The following is a 15,199-nucleotide window of genomic DNA, read 5'->3' on the forward strand; positions in this document are numbered from 1 at the left end:
AAAGAAGAACCAGCGAAAGAGGAAATAAAAGAACCAGCGAAAGAGGAAATAAAAGAAGAACCCAAGCAAGAGACTATGGCAGAGAGACTGAGAAGACTGCGAACAGAAGAGGAGACTAAGCTGGAAGATAAGAAAGAAGAAGAAACAGAACAAAAGGTGGAGGAGAGCCCTTCCGAGCGTTTGAGGCGTCGAAGGGCCGAACCCAAGAAGAAGAAGTGGAAGAGAAAAAGGAGCAAGAAAAGAATGAAGAGGAAACTCCTGCTGAGCGCTTAAGGCGCAGGAGGGCAGCTAAGAGAGGCAGAAGAAACCAAAGTGGAAGAACCAAAAGAAGAGGAGAGCTACACTTCCCGAAGGAGACGCAGAGCGGATGCAGAAAAGGTGGCAGAAGAGAATAAACCAGAAGACAGCCAAGAAGCAAGGCGGCGCCACAGACAGGAACAGGAAAGCGCTGCTGCGCCCAGTGAACCTGCTGAAGAAGATGACAGGGAGGCCAGACGCAGACGCCGTCGAGAGGAACGGCAGAAGCAGGAAGCTGAAGCAGCTGCCGAAGAGGAGGAACGAGAGGCTAGGCGCAGGCGCAGGCGTAACCGTACAGGGGAGGAAGACTGAAGGGAGGTAATGCTTACATTTGAGTGCTGCAACCCTGGGCTTGTGCCTGAAGTGACTTAGCGGTTTAGAGAACAAGATTGCATGGAGTGACATCCATACGATGAACTGCCAGAACTCACCCAAGCACAAGTTTTCAATTGCTCTGCCTTACACCCAGTGCACATCATATGAGACTGAGACTGCATGAGGAATGTTAGTCGTCACTTGGCATGCTTAGCCAGTTTAGTATCCCCAGTGTAAGTGTTATTCTCTCTCTCCTGGAATTTCCTTTTGAAGAAATGCATGGTGTGTTGCCAAGACTGACAGTAGGTAGAAATGTGACTTCAGGATGCATAACTCAAGTAATAATGATATTCATGATCAGAGAAATATTTTCCCAGCTTGAAAGGTGCAATTTTTGACATGATGCTACTTCAAAGAATGTCTTGTTAACCATTTTACCATGTGATAAAATTTCTATTGTCTGTTTTGTGCTTACTTGATATATGTCTATATATACACACACATCTATTCTTTTGCTCTTTTGCTTATTATTTCACCATAATTATTAGGCATTGATAAAATTGAGTACTAATTTACTAGTATAATAACATGCATGTCTCTTTTTTTTTATTTCATGAATTTTGAGAGAGAAGGATAACACTACATTTGCGATGTCTTTTGAATGTGTGCAGCTAGAAGACAGTTATTAATGTTGAGTTACTCAGTTTTGATTTTCAGCACTGTAAGGCCTTCAGATGTTTTTATTTTTTTAGCATAGAGTCCTAATGTTAAGTCCTAAAACTATACTATTTTACATATACAGCTTGATTTTTTTCTTAGAGGTTCATAAAACCTACCATTTTTTTTTTTTTTTGCAACACTGTGCCCCAAATTTTTTGAACAGTTAATAAATTAACTATAACATATAAGAATTTAATTCCATTTTAAATTTACATTATTAGATTTTAATATTGTTTCTTGATGCCACTCTTGTTAACCTTATGTCATGTTTCATGCTTTCAGAACCAGTGTTGACATGAGTTTTGTTAACCATGGTATTTCCAGCTGTTTTAAGTTTGAGTATTTTTATACACTTCAATGGCTTAGCAGTTTGACTTTGCCACATTGATAAACAGCTCCACATCAGTCACAAAATTAGTGTCCTTGCTTTCTTGCAAACATTAAAACCAGAAATGTGTTTAAATGTGCATGAAAGTTATAAACACTTCAGCAGTTTTTTTTTGTTTTTTTTTAAGGGCTATACACACTTAAAAATTACTGCTAGCTATGTGGATGATTGTCAGTGAATCATCAATATTTTTTAATCTATGTTTAAAATTTCTCTACAGTTATCAATATTGCTATCATCACTGTGTAAATTGAAATGTTTCTATCAGTACTATTATTACTACCACCAGTAACACAAATCGTTAATGAGTAACAGATTTACATTTAAATCATATTCAAAACAGAAATGAAATGTTGCTACCTGCAACAGGTAGAAGAACAGCTTGTGGAATATTCGTTGACACTGGTGATTTACTAATTCTGACTTGCTGCAGTGACCAATGACCAGATGACAACCGTAGTTGCATGCAGGGCCCAGTGTATTTAAATGATTGCATAGGGTATTATCACATTTATAAGCTTTAGGTGTTTAGGTGTGTTTTAATCCATTTGTAACTAGCATTCAAAATGCCACTGATATAATAATTTGGGTAACTCCCAGTGTTGTAGGGCATTCTTTTAAGGTATGCAATTTAAGAGTGATTCCTTTTCTTCCTCATAGATTACACTACTGACTGTTCAGTTGATTATAGTTTTATGAACTAAAGCATCATTACCGCCTCCTGTTACATAACAAAGATTTATTCCTGGGGGCATGGTTCTAACCTGTAGTATCTGGTTATTATTAATCTTGTTTTTGTATTTCAAATACATTCTTGTGTGGTTTTTCAGACTCCAGATTCACCATACGAATCAATCCAGTAGTATGACTGGTAAGATTTTACTGATGAGTTTGTGTTCTAAATGTTGGTGATATGATTGAATTTGGTTCCTGGGGCATTCACAAGATATAATTGATTTATTGGAACTGGAACAGATAAGAAGTTAACTAGGTGTTTTCCTTCATTCTCTACTTTCAGTGCAGTAACTGCCAGTTTATTTTGAAGTTTCTGTTATCTTCGTATTTTTTTTTTATACATTTATTAATGAATTTCATGCAGCTTTGTCAGTGTTTTCGGCATGTAACATTTTATGGTTGAAAGTGTTAATAATGATCTTAATAAAGAAATGCTTCTTGGAAATAGTCATACAACGAACATTTTATGATGATAGCCATAACTAAATTTTCCTACAGTTTTTATCAGGATTTCACACATTGTACAATACTCTATCAGTTTTTAATACATGAAAAGATATTGAAGATGCTTATTGAAGACTCATGATAATGATAATTGTACCCTTCCTCATGTTCCAAGAAGATGTACACTTTATGAAGTAGTGCATATTGAGAAGTTCTGATGTCTAGAAAAGAACACATTTGTTCAGATCACTGGGGTGAGTTCAGTGCAAAGTATCAAGTGAACACTTCCTCCTTTCTTCCAAGATACAGGCCTACAAATATTACTTTTCAGAAGCAAGTCAAACCTGTGATGTTATGAATGCCCATGGGTGGGTCCCAGCACTCCTACTGATAAACTAAGTGTATCCTCGTCTAATGCCAAGGTTATGACCTCTCTTTGCAGGGTCTTTTTGTAAAATGCTATGTTAACTGAGCTCAGCCCAGTCATTTGATAGAAATGCCTGCAGTCTTAACTCCTGTAGAATCTGGATGTTGGAGAGGAGAAGAAACTGACGCTAATGTTGAGCTATTTTTATTACTATAAAACGCTAAGATATTTCAGGATATGCAGACAAGGGAATAAAAAGTAAAATACATGGGACTGTCATTATTACTGCCAACATGCTTCTTAGTTTCTGCTTCAAATTGGATCTCTGTTTACATTTGCAGATCTGCTATATGCACATCATTGACAGAAGGACCTGTTTGTCCTATCCTCCGTCTTAACGTTTGAAATCACGATGCCCTCAACTTTCAGTTTTATCTTCTCAGGAGATCAGACTACTCTTTCTTTTCATCACTTCTGCATCTCCACCGTTTTTTGATGCGTTATGGTTTTGTTAAAAGCAAAACTAATAATAATAACACTTCTTTAAATGCAATAAATCGTGCATCTTTTGTGCATTATCCTGTAACTAACTGCAATATCTATGGGGTGGATGCATTTGCTAGCATCAGACTTCAGTGCAATTTTATATCCACCTTCAGCAACATAAGACAAAAAGTTAGGTTTCCTGTAACTGTTATTAAATAATTATTTATTATAAAGAATGAAACATGCATTTGTGTTAACAATGATGATTAATAAATTCAAAATGATAATGTCAAATGATTTTCAGCTTTTGGAGTAACATTAATGAGTAAAAAAAATGTTCACATGTATTTACTGTATGCTGTATGAGCAGAGAACAAATGTTTCCTTCAACACAGTGAGTTAGACGACCAATGCCATTGTTAAACTTATTATTTTTGTAACAGATGCTTGCCAAATGATCTTAGTATGCTGTGTGCAATACTTGTACATGTCTTGCACAGATTCATTTGAATATGATTGCCCTTTTTTTTCTCATTAACCTGTTCTGCAGTTGCATGCAATATAAGTAGCTGCTCATTATTGTGCATACTCTTTGTGGAAACTGTCAACTTATGTTTCCTTAATTTTATGCCGCTCATAAAAGAAAAACTGTAATGGGTGCTTATGAAGTGATGCTCAGTGGATGTTTTTCATCTGTCTCAAAGCATATTTACCAAAAGAGATGGAACTTAAAAGTCTATTTTGTAACTGAGATCATTAACCTTGCCGTACATTATCTTTAGTATGTTTTAATGTTTATAAAGTAATTGACTTTAGTTTTCTGTTTCATTGTTAGTGTTCTTTTCCAGGTCAAAGATTGGTTCAAAAAAGAAACCAAACAAACAAGCAAGCACTTGGTTAAAAGAGTATATATATATATTTGCCTGACTTCTACCACTTTACTCCTATTGTTACTTTAAACTCCTGGAAATTCTTTGCATTATTCAGGATTCAGCTGAACTGGAATCTGCTACATTTTCTTGTAATTCTATGATGTCCTAATGGCTCAGAAATTGGCAGAGTTAAGAAAAGATGTAATTAAAAAGCTGCCCGAGTGAAGCCATTACACCTTACTGTTAGTACAGACTATTTGAACTCTCCAGGGGTCGGATGTTGCATTGTCGTTCTCCAACATACTTATGTTTGGGGATTACTTAACTACAAAAGTTCAAAACATGTTAATGGTACCTTATATGCCATGTGGTTTGGTCTAAAAGCACTAATCAAAATGCACATGAGTGTATACATGCATGTGTGAGTGTGTGCATGTATACTGTGTACATCGAAATGTGTATAGGGTGTTCCTTCCCGAACACCAGAAGTCATGGCAACGCAATTAGTTGGGCATTTTTGTTCTCAGGCACATGTTGAAGGTAGCATTGTGTATGAAATTCAATTTTGCTCGAAATCTATCTACAAATTTTAATATAAATTTCAGTTATCTTCTAAACAGCTTAGAAGATACATTTAGCTGCATATGGTTATTTTGCTGGCAACATGACTTTTTTAATGATCATGGCAACCGTAAGAATTTGTCCCTAACCAGATGCTTATCACCAAAATTCTTGTTCAGCTTCGTCATATTTTCAAATACTACTACTAAAATATGCAAAGTCTGCCTTTTTAAGGAGCACACTTTTCTTTAGTTTTCGTCTTTTTTTTTTTAAACAGATTTCTGTGAGCACACTTGAAATAAGCAAAGGTACTTTAGACTTATTTTGTGCTGGTTCGAACAATCTGGACATCTTTTGACTTTGGTGATGACTATTTAAAATTAACCTAGTGATTTGAATCCATTTTTGTATACTAGTCTTTCACTATATACATGTTATCGTGTTGGAAGATTGATCCTTTTGATAGTAAAAATTTACCGCAAATCACTTGCACCTTCTGTTTCTGGATGTGTGCTTAAGTGTGTAAATACAAAATGCATATTGTATTTTTTTAAATGTGCCCACACCTTACTCATCCTCTCCATCACTGTTGCATGCACCTAAAGGAACATTTGAATCGATCAAAATTATTATTAGTTTAAAAAAAACCCCAAACAGAAACATTATATAACATTAAATGCATTAAAGTATTTTGCAATGCTGACTAGTTATTTCACTACTATTTCAATTATTAGAAATGTAAACTTGACACCCTGTTGTTTCTGTACTCAAATACGTGTATTCACTGCTGACCTATTTCAATATTTTTGGAAAACTATCAACCATGAATGTATACAGCCTCATTCAGCCAAAATTTCGAGCAAACTTCATGACTCTTTAATTTATTGTTTTAATTTTCCTGCAGTCTTTCTTCATCTCACTTGTATACACTTAAACATTGATACATTTTAACATGCACCAAATGTAACCACAGTTAAATGTGTGTGAGTTTATTATAGTGCAACTATTTCTATTACACACAGTAACCCCTGAGCACTAAGTACATGAGGGTGGCTGTCCAGTGTATCCCAGCACACTGCGGCTTATCAGGAAATGAAGTTACAAACTAGAATATGCAGCGTGTTCTCAGAGGCATATTTATGAAGCTCTTTTCTATGGCATTAGTGTAGTGGATCACCAGCAGATCTTGGTCATTCAAACCTACAAGCATATAATTATCAAATTTGTTTGTGTAAACACGTGTATCCACCACCAGTCCACTAAACAGAAGAACAAATCCATCACTAAGAAAATATTTTATTTGGGGGTGCTCAAAACATCATTACACAATTGGAGTTATAATGCACCAAGTGTGAGGCAATGATGGAGTACCTGAGAGAAGAAAGATTTCTGGAACACAAGGTGTGGCCTGTGCAAGAAACCAACAATAAACAAGAACTGACAAGCGTTTCTGAATTTACATTTTAAATGCATTAAAGGGAAAAGTGATAGACAATGCAATTTTTTTTTCCTTTAGTGGTCCCTGACTGTTGGAAGAAACAAAAGCCATAACACTCATCACAGACACTTTAAAAACAAAATGCTAAGATATATGACATGACAGTTGTCCCAGCATCCAAAAAACAAGTATACGATCAACTGCAATAAAAAGTGCAACCTAGGTTATACCAGCTGTCTGTAGCCAGATCTCACATTCAAAAACTAATTTTTCTCTGCTGTTTTACAAGGCAATTCTTTCTTCTTAATGTTTTTAAATTATTTAAGCTAAACACAGATGATATATCTGCTAATAGCCTTAACTACCAACATATTCTAAACTACAGGTCAAGGTCAAAGTATTCCAAAGCACATTCCATTTATTTCTGTCAAATTTTGTTTTGAAGTTAAACTTTAAAAATAAAACCCCCAATGAATTTGAAAAAAAAAAGCAGAATGACAAAGTATCAAAGCTAAGAAACCTAATAAAACACATTTCCAGTGGTTTTAGACCCCCCCCTCCCAATACGTCTGTTCAAATCTCAATTTGTAATAAAAGACCATTTTTTGTAGAGACAAAATGGTTCCTTTCGTTGCAGGATGAAACGACCAATTTCTCCATGGCAGAAATAAAGTGAACTTATATAGAAACACATCCCAGGGCCCTATGGGCAACCTCATGGCACTTTACAAAGAATGACAAACACACAACATGAAGACATGGGATGAGAAAGATATAAGCCAACAGTTGCTCCCCGCTTGATTGATTCATCTGAAAAACTATCAAGACAGCAAATGCTCCTATCCACACCACAGTTCCAACCATAGAACAGATCAAATAGGTGTGAATGTTTTTTTTGTCTTTTTTTTAAGCTTATAGGATAATCTGCAGAATGCCTATTTAAAAACTACAAGTCTGAGTTGACAAGCCATGGGGAGCATCAGCACAAATCTAATACTTTCAACTTGCCATTATCCTTCATGAGTTGCAAATTCACATGCTTTTGTTAAACACTGCTATAATCTTCTGTTGAAAAGATATAATAGAAGATAGATTTCTATTTCTTTCTTGCCAGAAATGCAGTCTACTTATAGTCGAAAGTTTCTCCAACTTCTCTGCGGAAAAACAAGATGTAATGAGCACTAGGGGCATAATGGTATGAATAAAACAGACATTGAAAATAATGTTAATCTAGTTAAATACTGTGCATCTGAGAGATGAAGGCAATATTGTCATGGCCAGCCTTAAAAGTTAATTATTATATACTCTCATAGTTTCATGATTTTCACTGTTGCCAATACACTGGACGAAGGATACAACTCACTTTACACTCCAGTAAATATTACTTGAATACAATTCAACATAAATTAATACAAATTTTATGGTTTAAATTATGAATGGATTTTATTTAATATATCTAGAAGTCTTTTTTTATTATACATTTTATCTCATAATTAACACACAAATGTTCAATTAACATGCATTTATATGATGAAGGGCAGCAAATATGATGCTAGCTTAGTAATTAAGAAATAGATTTTGCATCTGACTGCTGTGAACCTAGTTAAAATGTACTTGAAAGAACAGGGCTTAATACATGCAAGGAAAAATATGTGATTTGGAAAAAAATAAACTTATGAATTTTTATTACTGATTGTTAATGGATGTCTTTGCACAATGAATCAGTTAATAACAATGGCACACCTGTAAACTATCAGAAATGCAACTAGTATTCAGTTTCAAATGCCACATAAGAAAAAGTCGTGGTTGAGATTTTAATAAGATCTTGTAATTTCCTGAGTGCCGAATGTGTTTTAAGTCCCCAGTTCTGTGGTACGTGCGAAATTTCTGTGTATATTACTGAAAACACCATTTTGGATTGTTTTGACAAAGTAACAAATGACTTCATGCACAAAATAAACAAGCATGTGAGAGATGAAATAATGTACCACACAAAACGCCAAAACATGGGTTACTAACAGAAAAACAACCAAAAAAACATAAAAATAATGTAGGTATCACTTTGAGACTGGAGGAATCGCAATAGCCAATCCAAAGTCTTATGAGCTACTCAGCACTTTATAAACAAAAACATACTGTCTAATTAATCGAAAGGCTTGTATTTCTTTTATCTTCATCTGTAGTGACAGGAGGACACCAGAATGTTGTTTTCTTTCCACATAAAGTAAAACAGAGTTTTGCTTGTATGTCAGTTCCCAAGCCACTACGCAAAATGTCAAAAAACAATTTATCGAATGGTTATAAGCATGCAACTGGCCAATCAATATGATCTTGTATTTCACACCAGAAAAATTTGAAGAGACAAAATGAATAAACAGCTCATAAAACGAACATTACGAAAAAAGTATGATTTTATTTTTAAATAAATATATATGATCAAAAAGTCGCAAAAATATCCTCACCTACTTCAACAGGAACAGTTGTGTTAAAAACATGTAAGTGCTAAGATCCAAAATGCAGCAATACATAATCATGATAATATAATTTATGACTACCTAAAATGTCATAAGACTCAATTTTTTCAGGTAATAAAATAAATGCAACTAAAATTCCCACAACTGCTACTTTTAACAACAAAATTTATATGTGCCATGAGGTCCCACAAGTATGACCATGGCAAAAATATATTTACATACAAAAATTATAATGCAAAGCACCATGCTTAGAGAGTTTCTATGCTTTTTTTATTTTCAACGCTAGCCCGTAATTTCAAAAGTCAGATGTTATTAAACACTTTCTGTTTCTGTTCAACTAGCTGGGCCTGTAAATTTACTGTGATGTAAAATAACAACCAGAATAAACCAATGGAACCATAAATAGCTGATACATAAAATGGGAAGACATTGTTCATAATTTCTTCATAAATCAAGTTATACAGATAAAGTGGGAAAGGAAAGAAAAAAATCTGAAAAGTTGACAACAGAAAGTAATGTCACACAAGTTTACTACAATCTTTAAAAAAAAAGCAAGTAAAATAGATTATCAATAGTTTTATTATAGGGCTTGCTTGAAAGCAGAACAGTCTGACAGAAAAAGTGAGGCGCAACTTATAACACTGGAATATACACAAACTTTCATGTGCTATCTGCACACACAACCAAATGTTTCCTTGTAACTGTCCATTTACTACTGGCCTACTACAAGTTTAAAATGTTATTTCTTACACTTTTATGCCCTAATAATAAGCAGTAAATTAACAAATGCACTGACATTATTTTGTTCCTGCAGAACATTTACTACTGGGAAAGTGGTTGGAAAGTAAGGTGGACAGAGCAACCGTCAGCATTTATCATTCCTGGTTAAGCAATTTATACCAGTTTGACTAAAAATTATTTAACACTGGCATTACTTCTATACTCATGCCCATACCCATCATTCAGACATTTTTTTCCTCATATTTACTACAAATACTGTATCATGATGAGCTTAAGACATGTAATACCTTTCAAATGGTATTTTTATGGCTTTGAGCCCATGCCATCAAGGGAAATGGAAATGACTGCTCATTGAGTACGTTGAAACAGCCACAAATGTACATCATGGCAAGCTAAAACCAGGCATGTAAATCAGGTGCCAGAGAGAAATTACGTGCGACAAGTGAGATTTGAGCCTAAGACCCTTCCTGACACTTAGAGAACAAACGGCAAAGCAGTTTTTCATGAGATCAACAATCTTTTGCAACTTAAGCTGATGTTGCTTTATTTTACTGAACTGATGTACCAACCAATGTTCTTTGTATACATGACTGAAAAAACCAGTAACTGCCAAGAAAATGTTAACTTAAACTGGAGGCATGAATACACTAACCATCTCACAACAAATGTCAATGCTACTATCACTGCAATTACAAGACATAAGCAAGAATAAAACTGGTCAACATGAGCTTTCCCAACCTCGTCCCCAAAAATAATAATTTTCTTTATCTTAAAAAAAAAAAAAAACCACATAAAATTTTATCCCACATCCCACTATTTCTACAGGTTAAAGAATCTAAAAAAGCTTGTTACACACCCTTCAACGGAAAAAGTTTCAAACCTGACCAAAATTCTTATGTACCAATCAAACAATAATACTATACTATTTGAAAAAAAATGCCTCACAAATGAAATGAAAAATTTGCTGTTGCCAACTTCCATCCTTGATTATGAATATTTCTCCTTTTGTGTGAGTGAAAGAAAATTCTTGTAACAACAGAAATAAAATGCAATAAACAGAAGGCACAAAGTTCACATACTCTAGTCTGTGCCAAAATACTTCTGTCCAAAGTGGTTGGGTGTCACAGGATGCACCTCAGTCGTCACGATTGTTAAGCCAGGAAACTTTGTGAGAATTTGTTTTACAGCTGTCAAGTAAAATAAAACAAAACAAAAAACACTATAAAATAAAAACAAACCTCTAACATGTGTGCCACACAGCACAACAGTGAATACTATGCTATTTGGAAAGTCATGTGTAAGTGAAGGAGGCAAGCATAAAAACAAACTTCTAAAATTTATGTTTTATTTAAATCATTTTAATTCTATGAAACTTTCATTCCATATTTTCCTTGTGCACTGCACCTTGTCATCTAAAATTTTACTATGACGTTGATGTACAAAGCCCTTAAACCATAAACTATTTCTAAATTGTTGATTCCTTCAACAACACATCTCTCACAGCAAGAGCATAACTTTTAGGATACATTCTACATGTAATATGAAAACCCGCATTGTTTTAAATAATACAATATAATACCTTGAGGTGTGCAGAAGAGATTCAGCAAAATTATATTTTGTTCTTTAGCATTATGTTCCTGAAGCACACTCACTGCTTTTACAACTGTATTGCCAGTATCTGGAAAAAGTAAACTCTTACTTATTACTTGATGAAAGATGCAGTCTGATAAAGCTGGTGAAAAGGATAACTTTTTTCTTTGCTGCTTATCATTGTACTTCAAACAGTTAAAAAATCTTCTCTTTCTTAAACTTAAGTCTTAAAAGAAAAATAATTGACAGAATATTTCCAATGATGAATTATCATTTTGTAACTATTCTACTAGCATTTCACCTTTTTATGTTTACCTGTAATGTCATTCTGCAAGTATAAACAGTACTTAAATGTTTTCAAAAATCTCTTTCTACTGTAATATATAAAATACAGCAGTGGTTCTCAAAGTGTGGTCTATAGACCACTTGTGGGCCGCATGTATAAGTCAGGTGGTCCGTGGCTGACAGTCATCATGTGTCAGCAAAGTGATGTTTAAATCTTCAGATACACTAATTAGTCCAGTATTGATTTCACTCGAGTTTTAATTTTATCCATGCCCAACTGCTTTTTTGCATAAAACGCTCACTTACCAACTAAGTCTTTATACCACAGTGCAAGCACTGCGTCATTGAATCCGTCATCTGTTACCCTTAGTAATGCAGGTCACTTCATTATTTTTAATTTTTTTATGTGTACTTTGTGAAGTATGTAATTTTATGTAAACTTATTAGTATACTACTGTTGCAACACCAAAGTACATTTAGTTTTGAATTGTAATGAAACAAATGCAGCAATTTAAATTTGAAATTCATGTTACAGAGTGATTTTAGGCCTTGATGGTTTGCTGCATTTTTTACTTTAATAAAGTGGTTCGTGGTACAAAATACTTTGATAACCACTGAAATACAGTATAAACTAATACAGTGAAGCCTGTTACTTTTATCTGAAGGAATTATTATGAAGAGTAGAAAAGTAGAAGAGGATTGTTAGTAAAATGTGTTAACTAGTAAAAACAGCAAACAAAATAAACATAGCAGTCTAAAATATTTCCTGTTTTCACATGGCCGTAAACATAAATTCTCATGCTAATTATACATTCAAATTCTAAATATTTCAATAAGAATCTGAAAAGGTGGGACTTACTCATAATTGGATACATCAATAAAACTTTTCTCTTGTAAATGTCCACTGGAACCTTGGCATAGACACGTTTTGCTTCATGAGTATCCTCATCACTATGAATCAGAATTTTGCCAAGTCGTATGGATCTGCAACAGTCCCGAAGACCTTGCTCCATAGCTTCACCTGCTCAAATGAAAAAGAAATTAAACCAAAGTTTTCTCAGTGGGTAAAATCTATTAAGATCTATAAGCTAGCAATAAACAAATCCAAAACTAAATTTTCTGAGAAATTTGTTTTTACTGTTAGTTGTTAAGTACACAGAAAATCATTGCACTTGCCAAACACTTCATGACTAAACAGTTAATGCATTTTACCTGTAGTACTCACCACTTCTCATGATGCTGACTCCACAGTTCCCTTTCTCATATCGCAACCCCAGGTATGCATGACCTGTTTCAATCAAATAGGAGCAAAAATTACAATTTATTGAAAAGCAGTTCAGGACAGATTCTTTTTTTTTTTGTCTAAACTTCATGGTATGCATTTGTAGATACACTTGTGTCTGCTGCTACCCTTTATGATGTGGCAAAGCACCACCACAATAAAGGCAGCTCACTCTTTTGGGATTTAATTAAAAACACCCTAGTTCAAGCGTTTTTGTTGCTATTATCAACATGGGATATGTAAATTATTAATATATAATGCCTAGAAAAATTTCTCACCTCACAAAATATCATTATAGCATATTTTATTATCCATTACCTAGGAATAAAGTGTTCACAACAATCATACCTGTTGGTGTTGTGATAACACATTCCTTGTAAGGCAACTGGTTCAGGCCCTCCTCAACTACCAAACGTATCTGGTACAAGGGAAGAAATAAGTAAACTTGCTTAAGAAGAAACAATAAAAAGCTCTCATTCTACTACCCATATTTACACCACTGACAACTCCATGATATAATCTGAAACAGATGGAAATTTTTGTAACAATGAATGCAACCCATACTCAGCTTTTTCAGTATGATAATACAATGGACTGGTAAACAGCCAGATCGATTTAATCCATTCTGAATCCAGTTTGTACCTAGAAATGCTTTCAAGATATGAAAGTATGTGTTTCATTTTCTTTTAGGCAAGAGCTTTCTGCACAAAGAATATGGCAGCATAGCTATCAGAGTATAAAATGTGGACAGGTACAATTTTGTGTGTGTTTTCTTGGATTTTTCCATTCTCTTCTTACAACATGTTAGAAAATAAAGAAGAAATTATCAATATATAAGTTTATTGTTCTTTGCTATAAACTGACATTTCTTCTATTATCTTTGTACTTTTAAAATTGTCTAGAGAACAAGAGATGAAATTCACTCTGAATAAACAGGAACCATGTTGCAAAAGTCCCTTGTTAATGTGGCACTATATTTTATAGTTATTGTCGAATTTCAAGTGTACAATAATTCTTTTACAGTTCTATATAAACATACCAATCTGTCAGCATAAAATATGAAGTCACTTCTTGATGTTGACCTATTCAGAAAAACAAGAAAAGTGTGCTGTCATAATTTATACAGTGTTTGAAATATGAACATGCATATATGCAACACCACTAGCTCTTCAAATGGGTTAGATGTAGTTACAAACACATTTTGATTCATAAGCTGTTTTGTAGATGAAAACACCAACGGGCTGATTTGTTTTAATTCTTGCTGAGCAATTTACTATATGGCATATAATCTAATTTCCATAACCTGTTTAAGTATACCATATACCATAAACATAAGCTATACCCTTAGTCCCTGCTTTCTCAATCACTTGTTTGACACACCATATGCGAAGATCTATTCAACACGGAACGAAATGTTAAAGTTCAACTTTCCTAATGAGGTGGCTCGTATTGTAAATGTAATGTTGAGAAACGCGAACTTCTTGACAGCAGAATTTAGAGGCACTGAACCGTATGCTACATTGATCCTACAGAACGGCTCCATCTGTATAGCCTTTCACTTGACTGAGTCGCAACATATTAAGGAAAATGCGTGGGCACTCAACGTGAACGAAGCAAGCATAACTTTATGAACAGTTCCTGTGCTACAGGCTGTTACACACAAATGCTGCACACGCGTCTGACAACACAGCAATTAAAATTACATCGGTATCATCATATAGTGTAAATTTCTGAAAATCACTTGCTCTTTATAACATAAAACATAAGTGACGGTGCAAAACATAAGAAACGGTGTAACTAAACTTTTAAATTCGCTAGTGGCATCACCTGACTAATCACTGAAGCAGACGAGCAGGTTGACAACAAAGACTTTACAAACACGTGCAGATTGGCAACTCACTTGTCTCTTAAATTTGTCTGTAAGTCCCGAACATTGTCGGTGATCCGCAAAACTTTCAACGATGTCCTATAAGGTTCTTCTTCAAAAAATGCTGTTACGGGAATAACATCAGGCTCCATTTTCCGTCAAAATACGCAGACGATCGCCGCAATGGACAGACCTCCTCCACTGTTGATTCGAGTATTGACAACTTCCGGAATTTTAATATCCTTCCGCAAAATATGGCCAGGTTTAAAACAGTGAGATACATAAAACCTATAGTTTATTTTAATTCTCAAACAGAAATCTACCAACACATTTTAAA

At 34.4% G+C, this 15,199-nt stretch overlaps 1 protein-coding gene and 1 long non-coding RNA gene across 2 annotated transcripts; one reads left to right on the forward strand and one right to left on the reverse strand.

Moving 5' to 3' along the window:
- Window positions 1–458: 458 nt before the first annotated feature.
- Window positions 459–5,671, forward strand: LOC112565550. The gene is made up of 3 exons (XR_003099434.1): window positions 459–615; window positions 2,551–2,591; window positions 3,608–5,671. It is a non-coding gene; the product is annotated as an uncharacterized LOC112565550 (long non-coding RNA).
- Window positions 5,672–6,465: 794 nt separating this feature from the next.
- LOC112565548 (uracil phosphoribosyltransferase homolog) lies at window positions 6,466–15,175 on the reverse strand. The gene is made up of 7 exons (XM_025241040.1): window positions 14,896–15,175; window positions 14,035–14,077; window positions 13,344–13,413; window positions 12,939–13,001; window positions 12,573–12,734; window positions 11,418–11,516; window positions 6,466–11,025 (listed from the first exon to the last, which is right to left on the reverse strand). The coding sequence occupies exons 1-7, from the start codon at window positions 15,012–15,014 to the stop codon at window positions 10,919–10,921; spliced, it is 663 nt and encodes a 220-aa protein (XP_025096825.1). The 5' UTR covers window positions 15,015–15,175; the 3' UTR covers window positions 6,466–10,918.
- Between the last annotated feature and the right edge of the window lie 24 nt (window positions 15,176–15,199).

This window comes from Pomacea canaliculata, linkage group LG6 (genome assembly GCF_003073045.1).
Source record: "Pomacea canaliculata isolate SZHN2017 linkage group LG6, ASM307304v1, whole genome shotgun sequence".
NCBI classification, from domain to species: Eukaryota; Metazoa; Mollusca; class Gastropoda; order Architaenioglossa; family Ampullariidae; genus Pomacea; species Pomacea canaliculata.